The following is a 20176-nucleotide window of genomic DNA, read 5'->3' as shown; positions in this document are numbered from 1 at the left end:
TTACCATCATGAAACTTGCATTTCCCCACCCCCTTTAATTATGCTACTTACTGGGCTTTGTCTCATTCCATTATTTTTATAACTTTTCAGAGTAGGCAACAATCTTTTGAGACAGCTTTTTGCTGGCTAATAGTAGTTAGACTAACTACTGATGGAGGCTGAATTTTTGTGTAATGGATATATTAGATGGTGTACATCTTAGTCTAGGCTTGACTCATTCTTTTGTATATTATAGTGGTTATGACTGTATTTCCACTGTTGGGACAAGCTGTTGTTATGTAATTGTTGTTTTCAGACCTCTATTCTTTTGTGGCCTATGGTCCTTGTAATTAATACTTAGAGCTCTGACTTACTCTGAAAGTATACTCTATGAGATGATTATGATAATCCTTGTTGTTGACACTCAATAATAATTATGTGGATTGAATTGTCAAAAAGGAAAAATTTACAAGTACTTGAGACGTCTCTCTCATGTTTTGGACCCTTTGGGGTTTGGGGCGTGACAGTTAAAGCCATGCAAATCTATCCCAGAATCAAGTGAAGAAGTGCTGGATTTTAAAACTCGATAGCTAGCTCAACAGATCGCATCTATCAAGGTTTAAAAGGGATTTTTAGCCCGATGCTCGACAGCTGCTTGATAGATAACCTATCTATCAAGATTTAGGAAAATCAGTTTTTCAAATTTGATTTCACACAAATCCGTGTATATTTGTTTAGGCTATTTTTTCTCACAACCCTAAACATATATAAGGATTATTTTAAGGACAGTCATAGTAGATGCAAGTAAGTACAACTTGATACAAAGGTTTTTCGCAAGCATATTGTGATCGAAAACATATGCCCTAGTTCATCTTTTTCTTGAAGAAGCTGCTGCGTTTGTACGCCGTAGGATTCTGTAACCAAGGAGTTTCGTAATCTTCATCGTGTTGATGAACTGAAGAACTTTGCAGTCAACATCCTTCTCAAGTTGGTGGTTAGTCACATACTTAGATCTATGCATTAATTGGTTAGTCACATACTGGGAGCCGTATATTGAAAAGAAGAGATTGTCACTACAGAAAAAATCCAATTGTGTATTAGGGTAAGGGTTCAACTGTAGGTTGGTATAAGGTATTAGGATTCCTTTACTTGTAATCGCTTGTTGAGATAATAGTGGATTCTCGGGAGTGGTGACCTTAAATTCATCCAGTAGTGTTTTGCCTCGGTGGTTTTCCTCATTCATAAACAAATCACCCATATTAAATTTATTTTCCATTGCATTTAACTTTGTTGGTGATTTGTTTTTACTACCACGCTTTTTGCATATAATTGAATCTAATTTATTCACTTGACTAAATTAATTAGTTAATTTGTCATAAGGGATCAATACATTCTTTGCCTATCAAATCCTGCCTTGAGTTCTCTTCTTTCATATAGGTTATCTCATCAACTGCTCAAATCACGGATCCATCGTCAAAATCAATGTGGCTCTTCTTTGCTTTAGAAAAGAAGTAGCACTCGCAACATACACAACTCCCGAAAATTCTTTGTTGGCTAGGGATTATAGTAATGATTGCAAGGAAAATGTCAAATTGGTCAAAATTTAAACTGTAAGCAAATCTCTACACCCTTACCAACACTAGAAAGAATGCAGTTAATGATATAAAACAATCTGGTGTTAAAGTGAAACGGGGGTATAACTCTTGTATCTGGGAACAAAGAGGATACAACTTTACTTTAGCATAAAGGACTAGATTGGTGTTGAAACGATGTTTGAAACATCCAGAATGTGAAGTGAAAATTAGAACTTTTTAGAAAGGAAATAGTATCACAAACTAAACAAATTGACAATTTCGAAAACAACTACTAGCAATGCCTTGAACATGATAATATCACAATGAAAAAACTTAAATATTCTTCAAGACAAAAGGCCTAAGGAAATTTAAGAAAGTTATAAGCAGGACTATGACCCCAACAACAGTTGCTGTGCCTCTCCAAATATTACGGAAATATACTGTCTTCAAGGATGCCATGTTATGGTTCCAACAGTTTTTATAGTGACCATTAAGATCTTTTGCGGCAGCATGGTAATAGGAATTTGTTTCCACAATTTCATGGCCAAGTTTGTTAACCATATTGGCAACTGCTTCATTGCTGCCTAATGAGTTAACAAAAATCCTTTCGTCAACAGGTAACTCCACGTCTTCTTTACTATTGATAAGAAAATCCAATAACAAGATATAATTGCATATGTAAGCTTCAGATGGATAATGACACTGCTCCAAGGCCATGAGGTTTCGGTAAAGGTCTTCAGTTCCGTCATCTACCACAAACTGTGGGACTACCAAGCGAGTTTGCATACGCTCCAAGCACGAAAATTTTTCCAAGCATGGTAAACAAAGCATGAGCCATGAGCAATTGATACATGGACAAATTTCCATGTGCTCCCACTTATGGATTTTAATGTCTAGTAAACATCTTTTTTCTTCTAATGATTTTTCCTCAAGATTCTGAGGTTCCCACTTCTGGAATATTAATCCTGCCATGTCCAACTTTGTTGCACTATATAGATGATCAAGGGGATCTCCAGTTTCATGGTTTGGTGGATGGTAGAAATATCTGTGCAAATCAGTGAAATTTTTTACTTCATTCTCAATGGATAATTCCTTGTCACTGAGAAAAAAGTAATTACAGGCAAGCGTAAGAAATGATTTATGAATGGCGGTACACAAGCTTTGGTCATATAAGTCGTTAAGAAGAAAAAATGGAACCTGATTCTCAAGTAATATCAAGTCTTGCCTTATGCCATCCTTTAGCCATGGTTTACTTAATATATAATCCTTGTGAACGATTCGGAACCGACTTTCATCTTTTCTGGTTGAAAAAGTCCTCAAGAAGAGCTCAATGATAAAGATAGAAGCCAGCAGAAACATTTTCTTGAAATCTTCCCCTTCAGGTAGTGAGATATCAGCTGCATAGCAATTGCGGATCATATCTTCATTTTTTTCAACAATACTTGCAAATTCCTTCTGGCCTTTGCAAGTCCGAGAAAAGAACTCCTTGAAATATCTCAGTTTTAGCGTTTGCATGTCCTTTAGTTCATCATTGTCGCGATGAACAGGGCCTATTGAAATTAGCTTTGGAGTGTAGGCTTCTTTCTTTACATCACGAAGTCTCTTGGGGACCTTGTAGATGCAACACTCGGGGTGCCACTCAGCAGACTCCTTAATTTGTGTAATGTCAATGATCAACTCCTCAGGCTTTAGCATTTTTTTCAATCGCCAGCTTCCTTTTTCCTAGTTACGGAAAAGCTAACAACAATAATTAGCACTAGAATATGCAATCATTTATATATATAATTATATAAGCAGAAATCTCATCTGTGATAAAATGAGGTTATATCATATGACTCATTCTATGAGGTTTTTTTTTTTTTTTTTTTTTTTTTTTTTTTTTTTTTTTTTTTTTAATTAATGTCTTGTGTTTTCTACCTTTCTTTTTACTAGTGTATCAAATGAGTATAGAATTTCAAGGCTACACAATAAAAAGTAACCTTCTTCTCTTAAGGACAATAATATATTCAACCAATTGAAGTTAATTAACTAACTGACATACAGATTTACTTTTTCCATTGAAAAAATAATGAAATAGATTTTCATCATGCGTATCCTAATACTTGTTAAAGGAAATTATTAGTTGAGTATAAAAACATTTAGAAACCTACCTTGCAAGGCATATATATTTTCTAATTAATTACGTAATATGAACTCAATTAAATTACTAATATTGATGAAGTTTTGACGAATTATATCTTGAAAATCCAAAAAATAAAGTAGAAGGATGGAGTAAAGAACCTGCAAATTTTATTTGAAAGAAAATGCTTATAGACTGAACTCCGTGGGGCAGCACAATCAGCTAGAAGGTTACGAATTCGAATATTTGATTCTCATTCACAAAAGAAAAAATCTTGTACACTGTTGATAGCAATTCTTAAAATCTTGCACCCTTATTTATAGTGTGATCTGATCTCACTCTCTCAAACAGAACAAGCAAAAAAACAGGTCATGCTTGCAATGATGTCATTATCATAAATTTACAAACATCTTCTACTTTTTCCAGCTTGTAATATACAATGGATTTCCGAAATCAACAATGAAAATCAAAATTTATGGAAGGTTTAAGAATAATACTTTGTAAGACTAGCATTATTCTCGTGCTATGTGAAACGAAGACTTTCACTTAATATGTTCATTAATAGTAAGGACCATTGACATGTCAACTTTCTTATTACACAGAAAGATAGAAACAGGACCCGAGTATGTCCAATGACAATAAGAGGAATTGCCTGTGACATTCATAAGAGATGCACACATGAGATGTATTCAGTTGCACGTAAGTGCCACGTGATTGGCCCCATTGTGAATAAATGTGTACCATAGCTTGACTGAATTAGTAGTTAGGATTATTGAAGCAGCTAGGTACTCATTTAATATAAAATTTAATGTGACTATAAGTCTGTCTTTAGTCTTTAGTCACAGTAGTTGAGATGTTTGTTTATGGGGGCGGTTAAAATTAATAGTTCTTGTTAAACTTTTGTGGTAAAGTCGTTGGGATGTTTTGGAGACTCTAATTGAGTAGCCAATATAGCAAGTAGAGTCGTCATTTAACCTAATTAAATGCTTTAGCAAATGAATTTGGGCTAATTATGTTATATAGGACATTAATTATACATGTGAATCCAACAATCTCCCCCTTATGTGTGAGTCATACATGTGTACCCAACAATCTCTCTTAAAAAACTCATCGGCGTGGTGAATGTTGAAACAAAAAGGCTTAACCTACACACACACACACACACACATATTAAAAGCCAAAAAAAAAAAAAAAAAAAAAAAAAAAAAAAAAAAAAAAAAAAAAAAAAAAAAAAGAAGAGAAAATCCAATTAGATTTTAATTAGATTCTAAATTTTGCACCAGTGAATTATTAAACGTAAAATTCGAAGAGTCAAATCTAATTAGATTCTAAATTGGATTTCAATTGGAGTCCAATTTTGCTCACATGTCCATCTAATTTTTAAATTTTTGCAATAAGTAAATTATTGAGTTTAAAAATTGAAAAGTCTAAATCTAGTTAAATTCTAAATTTATATTATAATGAGAAATCATTATATATTTTAGAAATGTATTATTTTTTTATTAAAAAAAAATGTAAGCTAATACCATGTATAATTTAACCTCTTTAAAAAAAAATGTATAATTTGAACCATGTAATTATAATTATTTTTAATTATACCTGTGCATATGCATTGGTTACAAACTACAGTATATATATATATATATATATTTATATATATATTATCCAATTAAATTTCAAATTGAAATTCAATTAAAGTCTAATTTTATGCCACATGTCCCATTTAATCTAAATTTTTTAAATTTTGTTTTATGCCACATGTCCCATTTAATCTAAATTTTTTAAATTTTGTGCCAAGTGAGTTAATTCAGTATAAAAATTGGATTTCAAATAAAGTTTAATTTTGCACCACGTATCCCTTTTAATCTAAGTTATTTATTTATTTTTTATTCTTTTGGTGCCAAATGAGTTAATTTAGTGTAAAAAAAAAAGAGGAGTCCAATATAAATAAACCATAAAAAACTTAATCATATATTTAACTCTATATATAAAATCAGAAGAAAAGAGAGTTTGAATGAATTCATATTTATGAGCCTTTTCTTTGTATAACTAAACACAATTCAAATTTATAAGTCATTTATGTAATATACCATGACTATGTATGATCCATAACTAATTAGGTAATATATATATATATATATATATATATTAATCAAAGTTTATAGAAAATTTAATTAGAATCAAAATTGGATTTTGTTTTTGTTAGCTTTCCATACAAATTAAATTGTTTAGATTTTTTTCTCTAAACTAATGAGCATATTTTTTATACTATTTCTATTCAAATATTTTGTATGTGAAGATAATGAACGTAACAAATTATAATTGAACCGAACAATCCTATATTCCTATCCCCATTTAATTTAGGAGATACTACTCAACCAATTTATTATTTTATTTTATGTTGTACTTAGTAGAATTTCACAAACAATAATTTGTGAATTGATATTGTATATGTAGTATCTAATAGTGATTTTCAAAATTATATACATAATAGCAATGTAATGAGAAATTTGGTGTAACCAATGTCATGAAAATTGCAAGGAAAAACTATTTTAGTACCTCCAAAGTATATCCTATGTATTTAATAACAAAAAATAATATCAATAGCATCACTATAATTCAGCATTCCCATGTGTGAGCACGAGTTACCTACTAGTATATATTTAAAGGGAAAATGGGCATTTGCCCATAATTTACAAACTACGCAGTAAAATGCCCCTATTTTGAAACTATTCATCAAAATACCCTTGTTTTTTAAACTTAGTTTTAATAAAATCGAGTTACAGGTAAAACTCAACATTAGCAATGCCGAGTTCTATACATATTTTGCCACTTAAAATTGAGTTTCAAAAATAGTGACATTTTGCTAAATAGTTTCAAAACATAAGCATTTTATTGCATGGTTTTAAAATTAGGGGCAAATGCCCATTTTCCCCCATATTTAAAGCTAAAACTAAGAAAAAAAATCCAATTAGATTCTAAATTGGATTCTAATTGTCAGCTAACTTTGCACCATATGTCTTATCTAAGCTTTTAAAATTTTTGTTATAGATGGGTTAATGTTATGCAAAAATATAATTAATCCATAAAAAATCCAATAATAAAAAAAAGAAAAAGAAAGAATAAACTTATGTGTACATAAAAAATGATATATATATATATAGAGAGAGACACACACACACACAGAGGGGGAGTAAAATTCACGTATATATCTATGACTTAGAAAATGTGTAATTCTTACACTACGTATAATTTGAACCTATACATGTGTGAAATTATGATTTTTATCGTGCATATGCACGGGTTATATACTAGTATATAGTAAAAGTCAAAACTTAGAAAAAATCTAATCAGATTCTATAATTGAAGTCCAATTTTGCGTCTTATGTCTTAAATTATTTATTTTTAGGAAGAGTTTTATTTCTTAATTTGAAGTCAAACGTAGAACCAAATTATAAATATTCATCTAAGAAAGTTATTCAACTGTAAAAAATAAAAAATAAATGTGCTTCACAATAACAAAAATTAAGAAGTAATAAAAAAAATTTTAAAACATGGACAATTTACATTTCTTATCTAATAATATTCTAACAAGATTTTTTAAAGAATTAACAAAATATAAGAATGATTATCAATAGCATTTAAATTATATATGTAGGAGTTATATTATGTATCTTAACGTATATTTTATATATATTCATACATATGCATAAAGTTTCAATCTTTTTTTTTTTTTTTTTAAAATTGAGGTGATATATGGAGTTTCTATGCTATAATTCTATATCTACTTTTTTGGGGCTCTATTGAACAAACAAAATAAAGTGAAAGGATGGAGCGTAGAACTTGCATGTTTTATGACAACACAATCGGCAAGAGATTATGTCTAAGGAAGCAAGGCTACTAATTAGGTAATAAACCCGTGCATATATATTTTGGCTCAAAATGCCAAAGGCATTAGTAGTTTCTTAACTTTGGTAGAGGAGGATTCAATTGTCATTGAGTCAGCTTTGGTCCAGGGTGTATTAAATTTATCTATTTATCTTCATTTTAATATATAAAGTTATCAGTCTTTTCATCCAAAAATAAAATATATATATATATAAAAATAAATAAAATAAAAAAATAAAAATCTTCCAAAGGGCAACACAGTTGGCTAGAGGTCGTGCCCGGTGAAGCAAGCTTAGTACTTCGGATTTTTCATTCTCTCACATAGCTCAAAGTCAATCATAAAAGAAAATATATTGTATGACTGATGGCTGTTCTTAAATCTTCTTGTCCTATTTATAGTCTCTACACCCCCCCCACCCCCCCCCCCCCCCCACACACACACACACACAACACACACACACCTAAGCCCCTCTCCTTGTCCATTTCAAGTGGTTGAGAATTTATTTTCTAAGAAATATTCTAATGACACAACATTTTATATATAACTGATATAATGCATTATGAGTGGTGAGTTCATCTGTAAGTAATTGTTAACCACTCACAGTTAACAATTTATTTTATTTTTTATTTTTTGGATAATCGACTACTTCAACAAGTTGTAACAAAAGTTGTGACAAATTTTATGATCATAAAAGCAATGATTTTCTAAATCTAAAAATGTATACAAATTGCCATGTTTTTAAACAACGCAATAGTCCATATATCTTTGAATGTAAAATTTAATATGAACTATGAAATATATGAAATGGATATGATTTGAAATGAAGATCTCTCTCTCTCTCTTTCTCTCTCTCTCACAAATCAAAAGTATTACTATGAAGATCTGACGAAAATCTTGTTTATGAGATTAATTCAGTTCAACCGATCTATCCTTTCCAAATTTTAAAATCATGATGACATTTGATTTTTTACTTTTCATCAAATAAAAAAAAATTACAAAATACAAATCACTCACCCATACCCTAGTGTAGCTAGAATATTATTTTGCTCAATTTTACATAAGTTTATTTTATTTTATTTTTGATGTGGGTGATTTTATGGGTTGGTTGGGAAAACTTTTACCCTTATACCTGATGGAAATACTCTTAATTTTTTCCCCAATTCGAACCCAAGCCAAAATTTATTGCTTCTCTGCACCGTCCTCTAACGATAGGCATTGGAAGAAATCTTGATATTATCTTGTAATTTTGTTTTTTTTTTTTTTTTTTTTTTTTTTTTTTTTTTTTTTTTTAGCAAGTATTGTAATCCCATTTTCCTACATCAAATTGCTTGATCCACATTCTCTCTCTCAAAAGCATTCTCATAAATTGTTTTCAAAACAAGTTTTACAAATCATTTCCAAAATAGTTTTTTGACTTGTTTTCAAAAATAATTTTCCAAACAGTAAGAGTGATTGACCTATTCCCAAAAATTCCATTTTTTTTCCAAATCATTTCCATAATTTATTTATAATAAAAAAATCATCAAAATTTGGACCCTTTTGGAAAGTACCATCTCATAGCCAAAAAGTCATGAGATTTTCAAAATATCTCTTTTAAAATATCTAAGAGAATACTCTCTCCTTCAAAAATTCAAATAATAATTTCCCTTTTCAAAAACCCAATAAAAAAATATTTTCCTATACAAAATTAAAATGTGACTTTTCAAAAACTCAAGATATTTTCCTTTTCAAAATATGTCTTCAAAAACTATTTTTCAAAAATGATCTTAAAAGAGAGAAATTTGTCCATAGTCTAAATCAATTGGGCCTATGGACACAAAATTGAAGTCAAGCCAACAGAATCCCCCTCCCATAAATCAAACCTTTGTCTTTGTTGTCGTTGTCGTAGTTTCTCTATTATTTTTTTGGCATGAGAAAATTAATATTAATTGCTTTTCATTTAAAGGAAAGAGGTAATAAGCCCATACGAACTTGTATATGCAAAGAATATTGAGTGAATTTATAATGTCTTTGAAGGAAGTGTGAAAAGTTTGAACCATTTTTTCAAAAATTTCAAAGTTTAGTCCCATTTTAAAATTCTGTTTTAATTTTGGACAAATTTTGGCTACAACTCTTATAAAAAAATTCTTATTAAAAAAAAAAAAAAAACTCTTACTAAAAAAATTAATATGACTACAAATTTTGAAAATTTAATTGTTGGATTATTGCATGTTATTTATATTCTTAACACACATGTCAAATTTTATGCCAATTGTATTTATTATTCGATCCATAAACTTTTTTTTATGTATAATTTTAGACTACAAGAACTTGAAATTTTAATATTCAATTAATGACGTAGCTATTGATCTTTAATTTTCTAAAAATTTTGTAATGCATGGAGCACATAAGAAAAAAAAGTAATCCAATGGTGTTCTTGTCAAAGTTCACATTTAATGAAAAAATATATTGAGTAGAATTGTAATTATTGACTAAAGCAAAATACACAAAAAATAAAATAAAATAATTTTTAAAAAATCAAACTAGATAAATATTTTTAAGTATCTACCCAACTATTATTATTATTATTATTGTTGTTGTTGTTGTTGTTGTTGGTGGTGGTGGTGGTGGTGGTGGTGGTGGTGGTTATACTTTAATATTTTAGGTAAGACATACATTTATAGTTTTAAAGTTTATATATATATATATATATAGCTGTAATTTCAAAATGGCATATTGGTATTGATGAGTAATAAAATAGAGTAATGCTACATACACAAACTATTTTACAACATTTTTACAAACTGCTGATGTGGTTTTAGTATTTTTCATATAGTTATTGCAAGTAAAAATGTGATGTTAGTGATGGACCCATATTAAAACTAGTAAGAATTTGCCACATCAGCAATTTGTAAAAATGTTGTAAAATAGTTTGTGTCTGTAGCATTACTCAATAAAATATATCATTCCCTACTTCTCTTAGCAAAACTAAAAAGGTATCCGGTATGAAATTGACTCTTTTGATATAAAAACTAATTAAAAAATATTGCTAATAATACATGTTACAATTGCATTTATAAAACAAAGTTTTTAAAAATTAAAGTTGATAAAATTCTATTTTAGTTCAACTATGTTACAAGAAAAATTAATTGGATTAGCAATATTAAATTGAAAATAAAATATTAGCAAAATTTGAATACAAAGACTTAATTAGTAATTTTGTATTCTAAAAATCAAGAAAAATATATTTTAAATAATATATATATATAAAGTTAAATAAATATTATTTACTTTATATTTAAATATTAAAAAAAATTCCTCTCTTAAAGTTGTCCCCGTATGCCTTAAAGCACATTGAGCAGGCCCTGATTTTAGCCCGAGTTGGGGTGCGTCCGTGCGGGTCATCTAGCCAAGCTTAGGAATAGACCATCTAGCTTGACGGGTCAATTAGCGAATCGTTTAGTTTGTTTGTATGAACAATGCCTAAGATAGAACAGAGAGGAGAGACCCACAACCTAGAGACCTACAACCCAGTGACCCACACCGATCACAATCTGAAGTCACAAACCCACAACCCAGAGACCTACGCCCACGCTGATCACAATCAGCAATCACAAACCCACAACCAGACCCACGTCGATAGACGACTCTGAGATAGAATAGAGAGGAGAGAGCAAACAAAAGGGGGAAAAAACTAGTTAAGGAGATTTTACAGATCAGTGATGGTAGAGAGGAAATTGGTGGTGGCTCATATTCATGAATGGGAAGAGAATAGAGCAAAAGGGAAAAAGGGAAGAAGAAAGAGTATGGGAGAGTGGAGACGGAGGCGGTGAATACTGAATAGCTGAAGGAGAAGATGAAAGAGATATGAGAGAGAAAGAGGAATAAAAAATTAATAAATCCATATGCCACAGCTTACCATACCATGGCAAATTTGTGACTCTACTATAATATGTTGCAAAAAGTATGGCATTTAGAACATCTGATAAATGGGGTCAAATGGTGTTTGGTGTGGCAGCTCTTAGGAATAGACCATCTAGCTTGACGGGTCAATTAGTGAATCGTTTAGTTCGTTTATATGAAGTCAAATATTTGGGTCTAAAGCCCATTAATAAGATGAGAAATTTCAAGCACATTTGTTTTGGGACATCTATTTCTTGGGCTTTGTATATGCCCCACCCAAAACCTTACATTAAGTGGCACTTTTTTAACATGATGATGGATCACGGAAGTTTGCCAATAAAATAATGTGTACGAATACAAATAATGTCTTCCACTTTTTGTGTTGTACATTTTGTGCACCAATCACAACTTATCATGTATTTGAATTTTTTTTTTCATTTTATACTTTAATTATTTTACAAGGACAGTCGAACGAAGTATATAACAAGTTGTAATCAATGAAGTATATGGTGGAACATAAATAGTTAGACAGATAATTTGTAAAATAATGCTACAATCACAAACTATTTTACAAAATTTTTACAAATTACTGATATTGTCAGTTTCTTATTGGTTTTCATCTAGGTTTATCATTAATATTATTTTTTCATTTACTAATAACTACTCACCACATTCACAATTTGTAAAATCTTTTGTAAAAATGTTTGTATCTCTACCATTACTCTAACTTGTATTATTGTTGGAGGATATAACTCTTTTAGAGGCTAAAACTTATTAGCCCAAATGCAGACTATGGGTGGGTGCTGAAATAACCTTTGAAACATGTAATATGTAAAGTTGAAAGTAAAACTTGTTAGGAAAGAAAGGATATCACAAGCTAAACTTAATCATAATTATTTTCAAAAAAACTACAACCAAAGCCCAATTTCCAACTGATATTACAGTACCATAATAAAGGAAACTTATTTGTGATAGACAAAAGGCCTAAGGAAATTGCCGACAGTTACAAGCAGGACTATAATTCCAACAAAAGTTGCGGTGCCTCTCCAAATATCACGGAAATATACTGTTTTCAAGGATGCGATATTTTTATTCCACCAGTTTTCATAATGTTCATTAAGATTTTCAGCGACCTTAAGGTAACATGAATTTTTTTCCACAATTTCTTTGCCAAGTTTGTTAACCATTTTGGCAACTTCTTTATTGCTGCCTAGCGAGTGAACAATAATCTTTTTGTCAACAAGCAACTCCGCATCGTCTCTAGTGTTTATAAGAAAATCCAATAGCACGATATAATTGCATATGTAAGCTTCTTTTGGATAATGACACTGCTCCAAGGCCATGATGTTTCGGAAAATGTGTTCAGTTCCATGATTTATCACAAAGGGTGGGATTACCAAGCTAGTTTGCATACGTTTCAAGCACCAAAAGCATTTCAAGCAAGGTAAGCAATGCAAGAGCCATGAACAATTGAAGCATGGAAAAATTTCCAAGGGATCCGGCTTCTTGATTTGAATGTCAAGCAAACGTCTATCTTCTTCTGGTGGTTTTTTCTCCCACTTCTTGAAATTCAATCCTGCTGTGTCCAGCTTTGTTGCACTATATAGATGTTCAATAATTCTGTCACTACTTTCCAATTTGGGTGAATAGAAGAAATATCTCTGCAAATCAGTGAAATGTTTTACTTCCTTCTTTTTGGGTATGTTCTTGCAGTTGTCATTGGGAAAAAAGTAATTCCAGGCAAGGTTAAGAAAAGAATTATGAAAGCCTGGAAACCTTCCAATGTGACGATATAAATCATCAAGAATAAAAAATGGAAGTTGATTCTCAAGTAATATCAAGTCATGCTTTATGCCTTCCTCCAGCCATGGTTTACTTAATATATAATCATCCTTCTCATATCCTTCCCTTGCAGCAGTCCTCAAGAAGAGCTCAATGATAAAGATAGAATCCAATAGAATCATTTGCAAGAAATCTTTCTTTTCGGGTAAAGAAGATGAGATCTCTTCTGCATAACAATGGCGGATAGTCTCTTCTCTGTTCTCAATGATGTCTGCAAATTCCTTCTGGCCTTTACAAGTTGTCTGGCAAAAGAATTCCTTGAAATATTTTAGTTTCAAACGTTCCATATTCTCCAGTTCCTTCTTGTGGTCCTGTTCCATTTTGTTGTCCTGTTCCTTCTTGTTGTGATGTACAGGGCCTATTGAAATAAGCTTTGGAGTGTAGGCTTCTTCCTTTACCTCGCGAAGTTTGTTGGGGACCTTGTAGATGCAACACATGGGGTGCCGCTGGGCGGGCGTGACATCTTTAACGTCAATGATAATATCAGAACTGAACATCTTTTTCATATACCAGGTTCCTTTTTTCCTAATGATAAACAAACAACAATCATTAGCATAAGAATAAAATCACTAAACAGTCTAAACCCAAACTTATTCCAAGAAGCACCATTTGGAATAGCTTCTATTATTACCATCCGATTTTTTATTGCAAAAGATATGTAATCCTCTGTCTCACAATTTTAGGATACACAAACTATTAAACAGAGGATATATAATATAAATCCTCTGTCCTTTCTGTATTATATTTTATGTTCCACCAATTAAGGTATATTATGTGTTTGATTTTTTTTTTTTTTTATCATTTTAATCCTTTTTTATTTTATAAGGAAAATTAAACAAATATATAATAAATTGTGATTGGTGAAATATAAAATATAATACAAAAGAAGAAACAAGATTTGTATTTGATGATACATATATGTGAAACATGAGAAAATATAGCATTATGACAACTTGTCTAAATTCCATCCCAACCCCAACCCCAACCCCATATTCATATCTTTTGTAGTTATCACATCATCATCCGAACACACAAACCAAGATTGAAAGATAAATGTTTAGGCAATTGAATTAAAATACACACATACATAGCCAAAGTCCTTTTATATAGGGGTGACAAATAACAAATTGAGTTCTACTTAGTGTGAGTTTAGCATTGATGAAAGTTGTTAGCTTATTTTACTATTCAGCTTATTTTTGCTATTATTTATAGGCCCTACTGCACTTTTTGGTACTATTCATGAGTCTCACTGTACTATTTCAACTAACTTTTACATTAATCTACAATACTTTCAGAAAAAATTTTCAATTTCAGCAAAATAGGCAGATCCCAAACAAACCTTTAGTTACGAAACCAAGAATCACTTAAATAGGCTAAGCTTAGGCAAGACATGGTACATGGCTTTAAAACTTGACGTGAGTAATGCATATGATAGGGTAGAATGATGATGTTTTATTGGGCAAACAATGAGGAGAGTAGCTTCCATGCAAACTCGATCTCTCTAATCATGGACTGTATTACGTGATTATGTAACCTATTTTTTACTAACCTAAGATAAGGGATATGTATGTTCTTGTTATGTCAATAAGCATCTTCAGGGTTAATTTAAAAAGCAAACGAGAAGGTGAACTCTCTAGGGTGTCGCAATTAGTAGGTATGGACCACAAATCTCACACCTATTCTTTATTGATGATAATATTCTCTTTTGCCTCCAAAACGAGGTAGAAAATGCATGAGATTTCTATAGGACTATGAAGAAGCATTGGACCAGAAGATGAATAGAGACTAAACATCGACATTCTTCAACAAGAACATGTAGAGGGACATCTGGGAGAAAATATAAGCTGAGTTTGGGATCTAATGAAGTAAAAGCCTGGACAAATACTTGGGCTTACCCGCACTCATTTGCCACTCAAAAAACTGAATATTTTTCAAAGATAAAAGAGTCTATCACATATGCAATAGAATATTCTAATCAAAGCCATAGTTCAAGTGGTCCGTACATATGCCATGAGTTGTTTTAATCACTCTTAATTCTTTATGAGAAGATGGTGATCAAAAATGTTTTGTGGGTTTAGAAGAAGGGTGAGAGGAAGATTTATTGGGCAAAATGGAGTGCATAGCGTGCCTTGAAATGGAGAGGTGGAGTGGGGTTTAAGGAACTAAGAGCTTTGAACTTAGTATTCACACTTTGCAGTGGTTAAATCATTAATTCTCTCAAAAGTATAAGCTATAGAGATATAATAAAATTAATTATTTATCCACATACTTCTCCTCACGTGTGAATTGAAACTCCCTTTTAATAAGTGAGGCATAACATGTAAGATTCAAAATGGGAGGTAGAGTGGAGGAGACATAAATAGAAGTTATGATCTCCTGCTTTGATACTATGTTAAATAACTAATTTTCGCAATAGTTTAGACTTTTGGGATAAGTGAATTCTATAAAACACCCATACCTTACTACACCAAGATCTCAAGGCTAGGTACTTTGCTTCATATTGCTCCTTCATGGTGGTGTAATAGAAACCAAATCATCTTGTGTGTGGAAAAACATCCTTGAAGCTCAAAATATTATAGTCAAAGGATCAAGCTGTAGGAGAATCGAGAATAGGAAATCATTTAAAATATGGGGGAGGGGTAGGGGACAACTGACTACCAACACCCACAACCTATAGAATTGCTCATGGCAAGAGTCTTGTACATTAATTGGTACTGTTGCATGCACAAAGTGCTTAGAAGTTTAACAAGGAAATTGTTCGAACTGTGAGATTAGAAGCATACGGCAATTATCTAAAAATATATATATTTGTCACATCTCGGTATCTTATCTTTCCCGAGAATATATATATATACCTGCTCACCACCACCGCCTTTGTTATAAGAAGCATCAGTCCGGGCCCTATTAGATGATGTAGCAAGGATATGATCTAGTCATGAAATCCTTACCACATAAGGCAGAAACAATACTGAATACACCATAAACTCAAGATTACAGAATGGCAATCTGATTTGGTTTCAGACTCCACATAGGATTTTCATTCCCGAGAATATATATATATACCTGCTCACCACCACCGCCTTTGTTATAAGAAGCATCAGTCCGGGCCCTATTAGATGATGTAGCAAGGATATGATCTAGTCATGAAATCCTTACCACATAAGGCAGAAACAATACTGAATACACCATAAACTCAAGATTACAGAATGGCAATCTGATTTGGTTTCAGACTCCACATAGGATTTTCATGGAGAAAAGCGCATGTCAAGTTACCATGGAGATAATGCTAGGTGAAGACGAGATTCGAAGTTTTAAAAGGAAGAGGTCGAGCAAAATGGCAAGCATGATTTCCCAACTATATATGTGAAAAACTTCACTTGGAATGTGCTAAAACTATGCAGAGAAGATCAATTGAGCAAGTAAATCAGAATGAAAAATTGAGTTCATTAAATCGACTAATCTGGAAAAAGTTCCTTTGTTTTATACAATGAAAACAGAGGCTACCATTAAGTTACTTAAGTAACTAGCCATTAGAACATTAATAACAGCTTCTAACAAACTCAAACGACTGCTTTAAGAACTCTAGCCAATTACTCTAACACCTATACAAGTAAAAGCACATGAGACGCAGATGACTTCTTAAACAATTAACAATGTAAGATAATAGAAAAATGGACACGAACCGTAGCTTGTGTAGACATAATGAAAAAAAAAAAAAAGTGTTTGAACTATTTTGGAATATTTTCCACTCAAAAGTATTTTCAATTGAAAATACATTCTAGGAAACTACTTATTTTCAATTGGACAAATTTTCTTGATAATTCAAAAATCTTTTTGGTTTTTATCAAATCAAGGTGATATTTGGAGTTTCTATTTAATTCTTATCTAGTATTTTTCCTTCCTATATTCTAGGGTGCCATGCCCATATACTATATTAAATTAGAAATTACATTTTACCTTCTTTTATACTTACCCCATAAATTAAGAGAATGAATATTTTATTCCCTCTAAATTATTTCCTATATAATACTTGCCCCCATAAATTATGAAAGTGTCCACTTAGGCTTTAAATTTTTTACCGTATAACACTTAGCCCCCCATTCTATGGGTAATAGTTTAGTGATGTAAGCTTGTATTTTCATATTTTAAAGGAATAAGTGTAAAAGTGGTGTAATTTAGGGGAGTAAAATGTATATTTTCATAGTTTATGATGGAAGGTATAAAAAAAATGTATAGTTTAATAAGTATGCATTCTCATGGTACATGAAGTAAGTGTAAAAAGAGTATAGTTTAAGAGTGTAAATGATAATATCCTACATATTATATTAAATTATTGGGATACCAAAAAATTAACATTTTCCTTTTCATGAATTGTATTTATCGTGTAAATTGAAGTCAATCCTTTTGGTAAATAATTGAAAATAATTTAGTGACTGAACTAATTGTTATCCACACAAACCTACCTCCAACGAAAAATAAAACTAGGGAAAAAATACAACTCTTAAACCTTTTTATTATTTTGTGCGTGTGTGTGTGTGGGGGAGAATCATGGTTTTGAAACCCAGACTGGACCGTACGGTCCGATCAGAAAAATCGTGAACCTTTCAGTTTTGCAGTTTTTTTTAGCTTCAAGAACCGCTCTATGTGAAAAAAATAAGGACTCGTGCGAACCCTGGTCGGACCGTGCGGTTCTGAGAACTGTGACCGGTTTTTGAGATTCGAACCGGTTCTTTTTGCTTCTGCTTTTCCGATGAATTTTGGGTACACCGGGATGAAGTTATGATCAGATCTAGAAGAAATAAAAAAGAAATGAAAGAACATGGAGAAGAACAAAGATCAGAAGGAAATTTGATAATTTTTGGAGGTGCTTAAGCTTCACTGATTCACAATCTTCAAATCTGCTGCAGAGAGAGAGACAACTTTTTTTTTTTTTTTTTGGATAATCAAGAGAAGGAACTCTTTTTGATTGATAACACAAACACAAACACAAACACAGACACAGACACGAACACAAAGAGACCACTGGTGAAAGAGCAAATTGTTGATTGTGGAGAAGAAACCCAGCAAGCAGATGTGGGCTACTCCGGGACGAAGACCAAAGTTGAGATAGAGAGCTCACAGAAGAACAGAAAACAGAGATAAAATAATGAAGTATGGCCGCACTGCTTCACCGGCCAAAAGTAAAGATAGAGATGTGGTCAAGTAGTAGGTGGCGTAGGTGGGAGAATTTATTGGAGTTCCACGTTTTGCTTTGCTAGTGGGTGAAATTTTAACTTTTTATGTTTTGTTTTTATTTTAAAGAAAATAGTTGATTCTTATCTTACCAGTGGGCCACGTTGCATGCAATGCAACACAAATATCTTCCGTTCATCATATTAAATAAAGAGAGATGTTACATTCAAAACATTTTTACAATATTTTTACAATAAATTATAGGGGGTTAGTTGTTATTGGTTCAAATTTGTACCTAACGCTAAGATTACTTTTTTGCTTCAACAATAATAACTAGTAACAACCTACTACTTAAAATTTTTTATAAAAATATTGTGAAAATAGTGTCAACATATCATTTTCCTTAAAGAAAATTAATGCATTCGTAATTTTATAAGCGCCATGTTGCAAACATGCAACACAATTACACAAATACCATTTTTTATATATACTTTTTTATTCTAATTATTATATTATTAGATATTATCACAAATTTAATTAATCAACATAAAAAATACTAGGATTTAATATTTCTTAAAATTATGAATTATGATATAGAAAATACATTTGAAAGATAGATTTCTTTGTTTCTATAAAGGAATAATAGATCTATATATATATATATATATATATATATTTGACAGGAATAGATCTTTATATTTAATTGCACTATTTTAGTTAATTTTTTTAATATTTTTACTAATTTAATATAATTATTTTTATTTTAAATAATTATTAAATTAATTATGACATCATTACGGTTTGACTTCGGTTCAACCTCGGTTCAATCTCAAAAATCTTAAACCTCTTCTTTTACGGTTAAATAAACGGTTCGGGTTTCAAAACCTTATGGAGAATAGCGTCTCCTAAATTAGAATTTTGAAATATGAACTCAATTACTTACTAAATTATAAAAAGTAAAAAAATAAATAAAAAATAAACTAAATTATCAATTTTTGGCGAACTTTATATTGTAGAACAAAATTATAGTGAAACGAAAGAGTAAAGAACCAGCCACCAGCAAATTTTATGTAAACAAAAATAAAGTGAAAGGATGGAGCAAAGAACCTGAGAATTGTATTTGAAAGAAAATGCTTCAGCCTTCTAAACTTGACTCCAAGAAACAGCAGAATATGATGGAGATCATGTCCAACGAAGCAAGGCTAAGACTATTTGATTCTCTCTCTTCTCACTCATAGCTTAAACTCACTCATATCTAAGAAACAATCTTCTACTTCTGTACACTTCATAGCAATTCTCAAAACCTTCTTGCCCTCCTATTTAATGAGTGAATCCCCCAACCCTTATTTTCTCTACGTCATAACCATGACGTCTTTTCTGACAAACATACAACTGTCGCATTTACTTGTCATTACTTTGTGCATTATTGGTACCAACTAACAAGCACCATTGCCATTGTCTTTTTTTATTCAGAGCAACAATTATTAAGGTTGTTACTATTCAACTTCACAAGCTGGCCTGTGAAAACAGACAGTCAAGATGGAGGACCATACCCCATGAATGATTAACGTTGTATTGACTTGTTTTTAGTCTCTGTCATGACAAGAGAAATATAATTCCCACACACATGACCTGATTTCTTTTTTCTTTTTTTAGTGAACATCACATGACCTTATTCACTTACATCTTAATCACACAGAATGGGAGCTAGAAGCAGGA

General features: G+C 31.2%; 2 protein-coding genes across 5 annotated transcripts; both read right to left on the bottom strand.

The window, feature by feature from the left end:
* Window positions 1-1769: 1769 nt before the first annotated feature.
* Window positions 1770-3937, bottom strand: LOC115987564 (UPF0481 protein At3g47200-like). 2 transcript variants are annotated; one of them, XM_031111145.1, is made up of 3 exons: window positions 3834-3937; window positions 2751-3275; window positions 2578-2652 (listed from the first exon to the last, which is right to left on the bottom strand). In XM_031111145.1, the coding sequence occupies exons 2-3, from the start codon at window positions 3246-3248 to the stop codon at window positions 2650-2652; spliced, it is 501 nt and encodes a 166-aa protein (XP_030967005.1). In that variant the 5' UTR covers window positions 3249-3275; window positions 3834-3937; the 3' UTR covers window positions 2578-2649. The 2 variants fall into 2 exon arrangements, with proteins under 2 accessions (XP_030967003.1, XP_030967005.1); XM_031111143.1 differs by having other exon boundaries at window positions 1770-3275.
* Window positions 3938-12352: 8415 nt separating this feature from the next.
* Window positions 12353-19762, bottom strand: LOC115987494 (UPF0481 protein At3g47200-like). 3 transcript variants are annotated; one of them, XM_031111064.1, is made up of 3 exons: window positions 19565-19762; window positions 15744-15877; window positions 12353-13810 (listed from the first exon to the last, which is right to left on the bottom strand). In XM_031111064.1, exon 3 carries the CDS (start codon window positions 13789-13791, stop codon window positions 12406-12408), a length of 1386 nt encoding a protein of 461 aa, XP_030966924.1. In that variant the 5' UTR covers window positions 13792-13810; window positions 15744-15877; window positions 19565-19762; the 3' UTR covers window positions 12353-12405. The 3 variants fall into 3 exon arrangements, with proteins under 3 accessions (XP_030966924.1, XP_030966925.1, XP_030966923.1); XM_031111065.1 differs by lacking the exon at window positions 15744-15877; XM_031111063.1 differs by lacking the exon at window positions 19565-19762 and having other exon boundaries at window positions 15744-18199.
* Window positions 19763-20176: the final 414 nt, after the last annotated feature.

This window comes from Quercus lobata, chromosome 4 (assembly GCF_001633185.2).
Source record: "Quercus lobata isolate SW786 chromosome 4, ValleyOak3.0 Primary Assembly, whole genome shotgun sequence".
NCBI classification, from domain to species: Eukaryota; Viridiplantae; Streptophyta; class Magnoliopsida; order Fagales; family Fagaceae; genus Quercus; species Quercus lobata.
The sequence above is the reverse complement of the archived record's forward strand: the minus strand, read 5'-3'. Positions and strand labels throughout refer to the sequence as shown.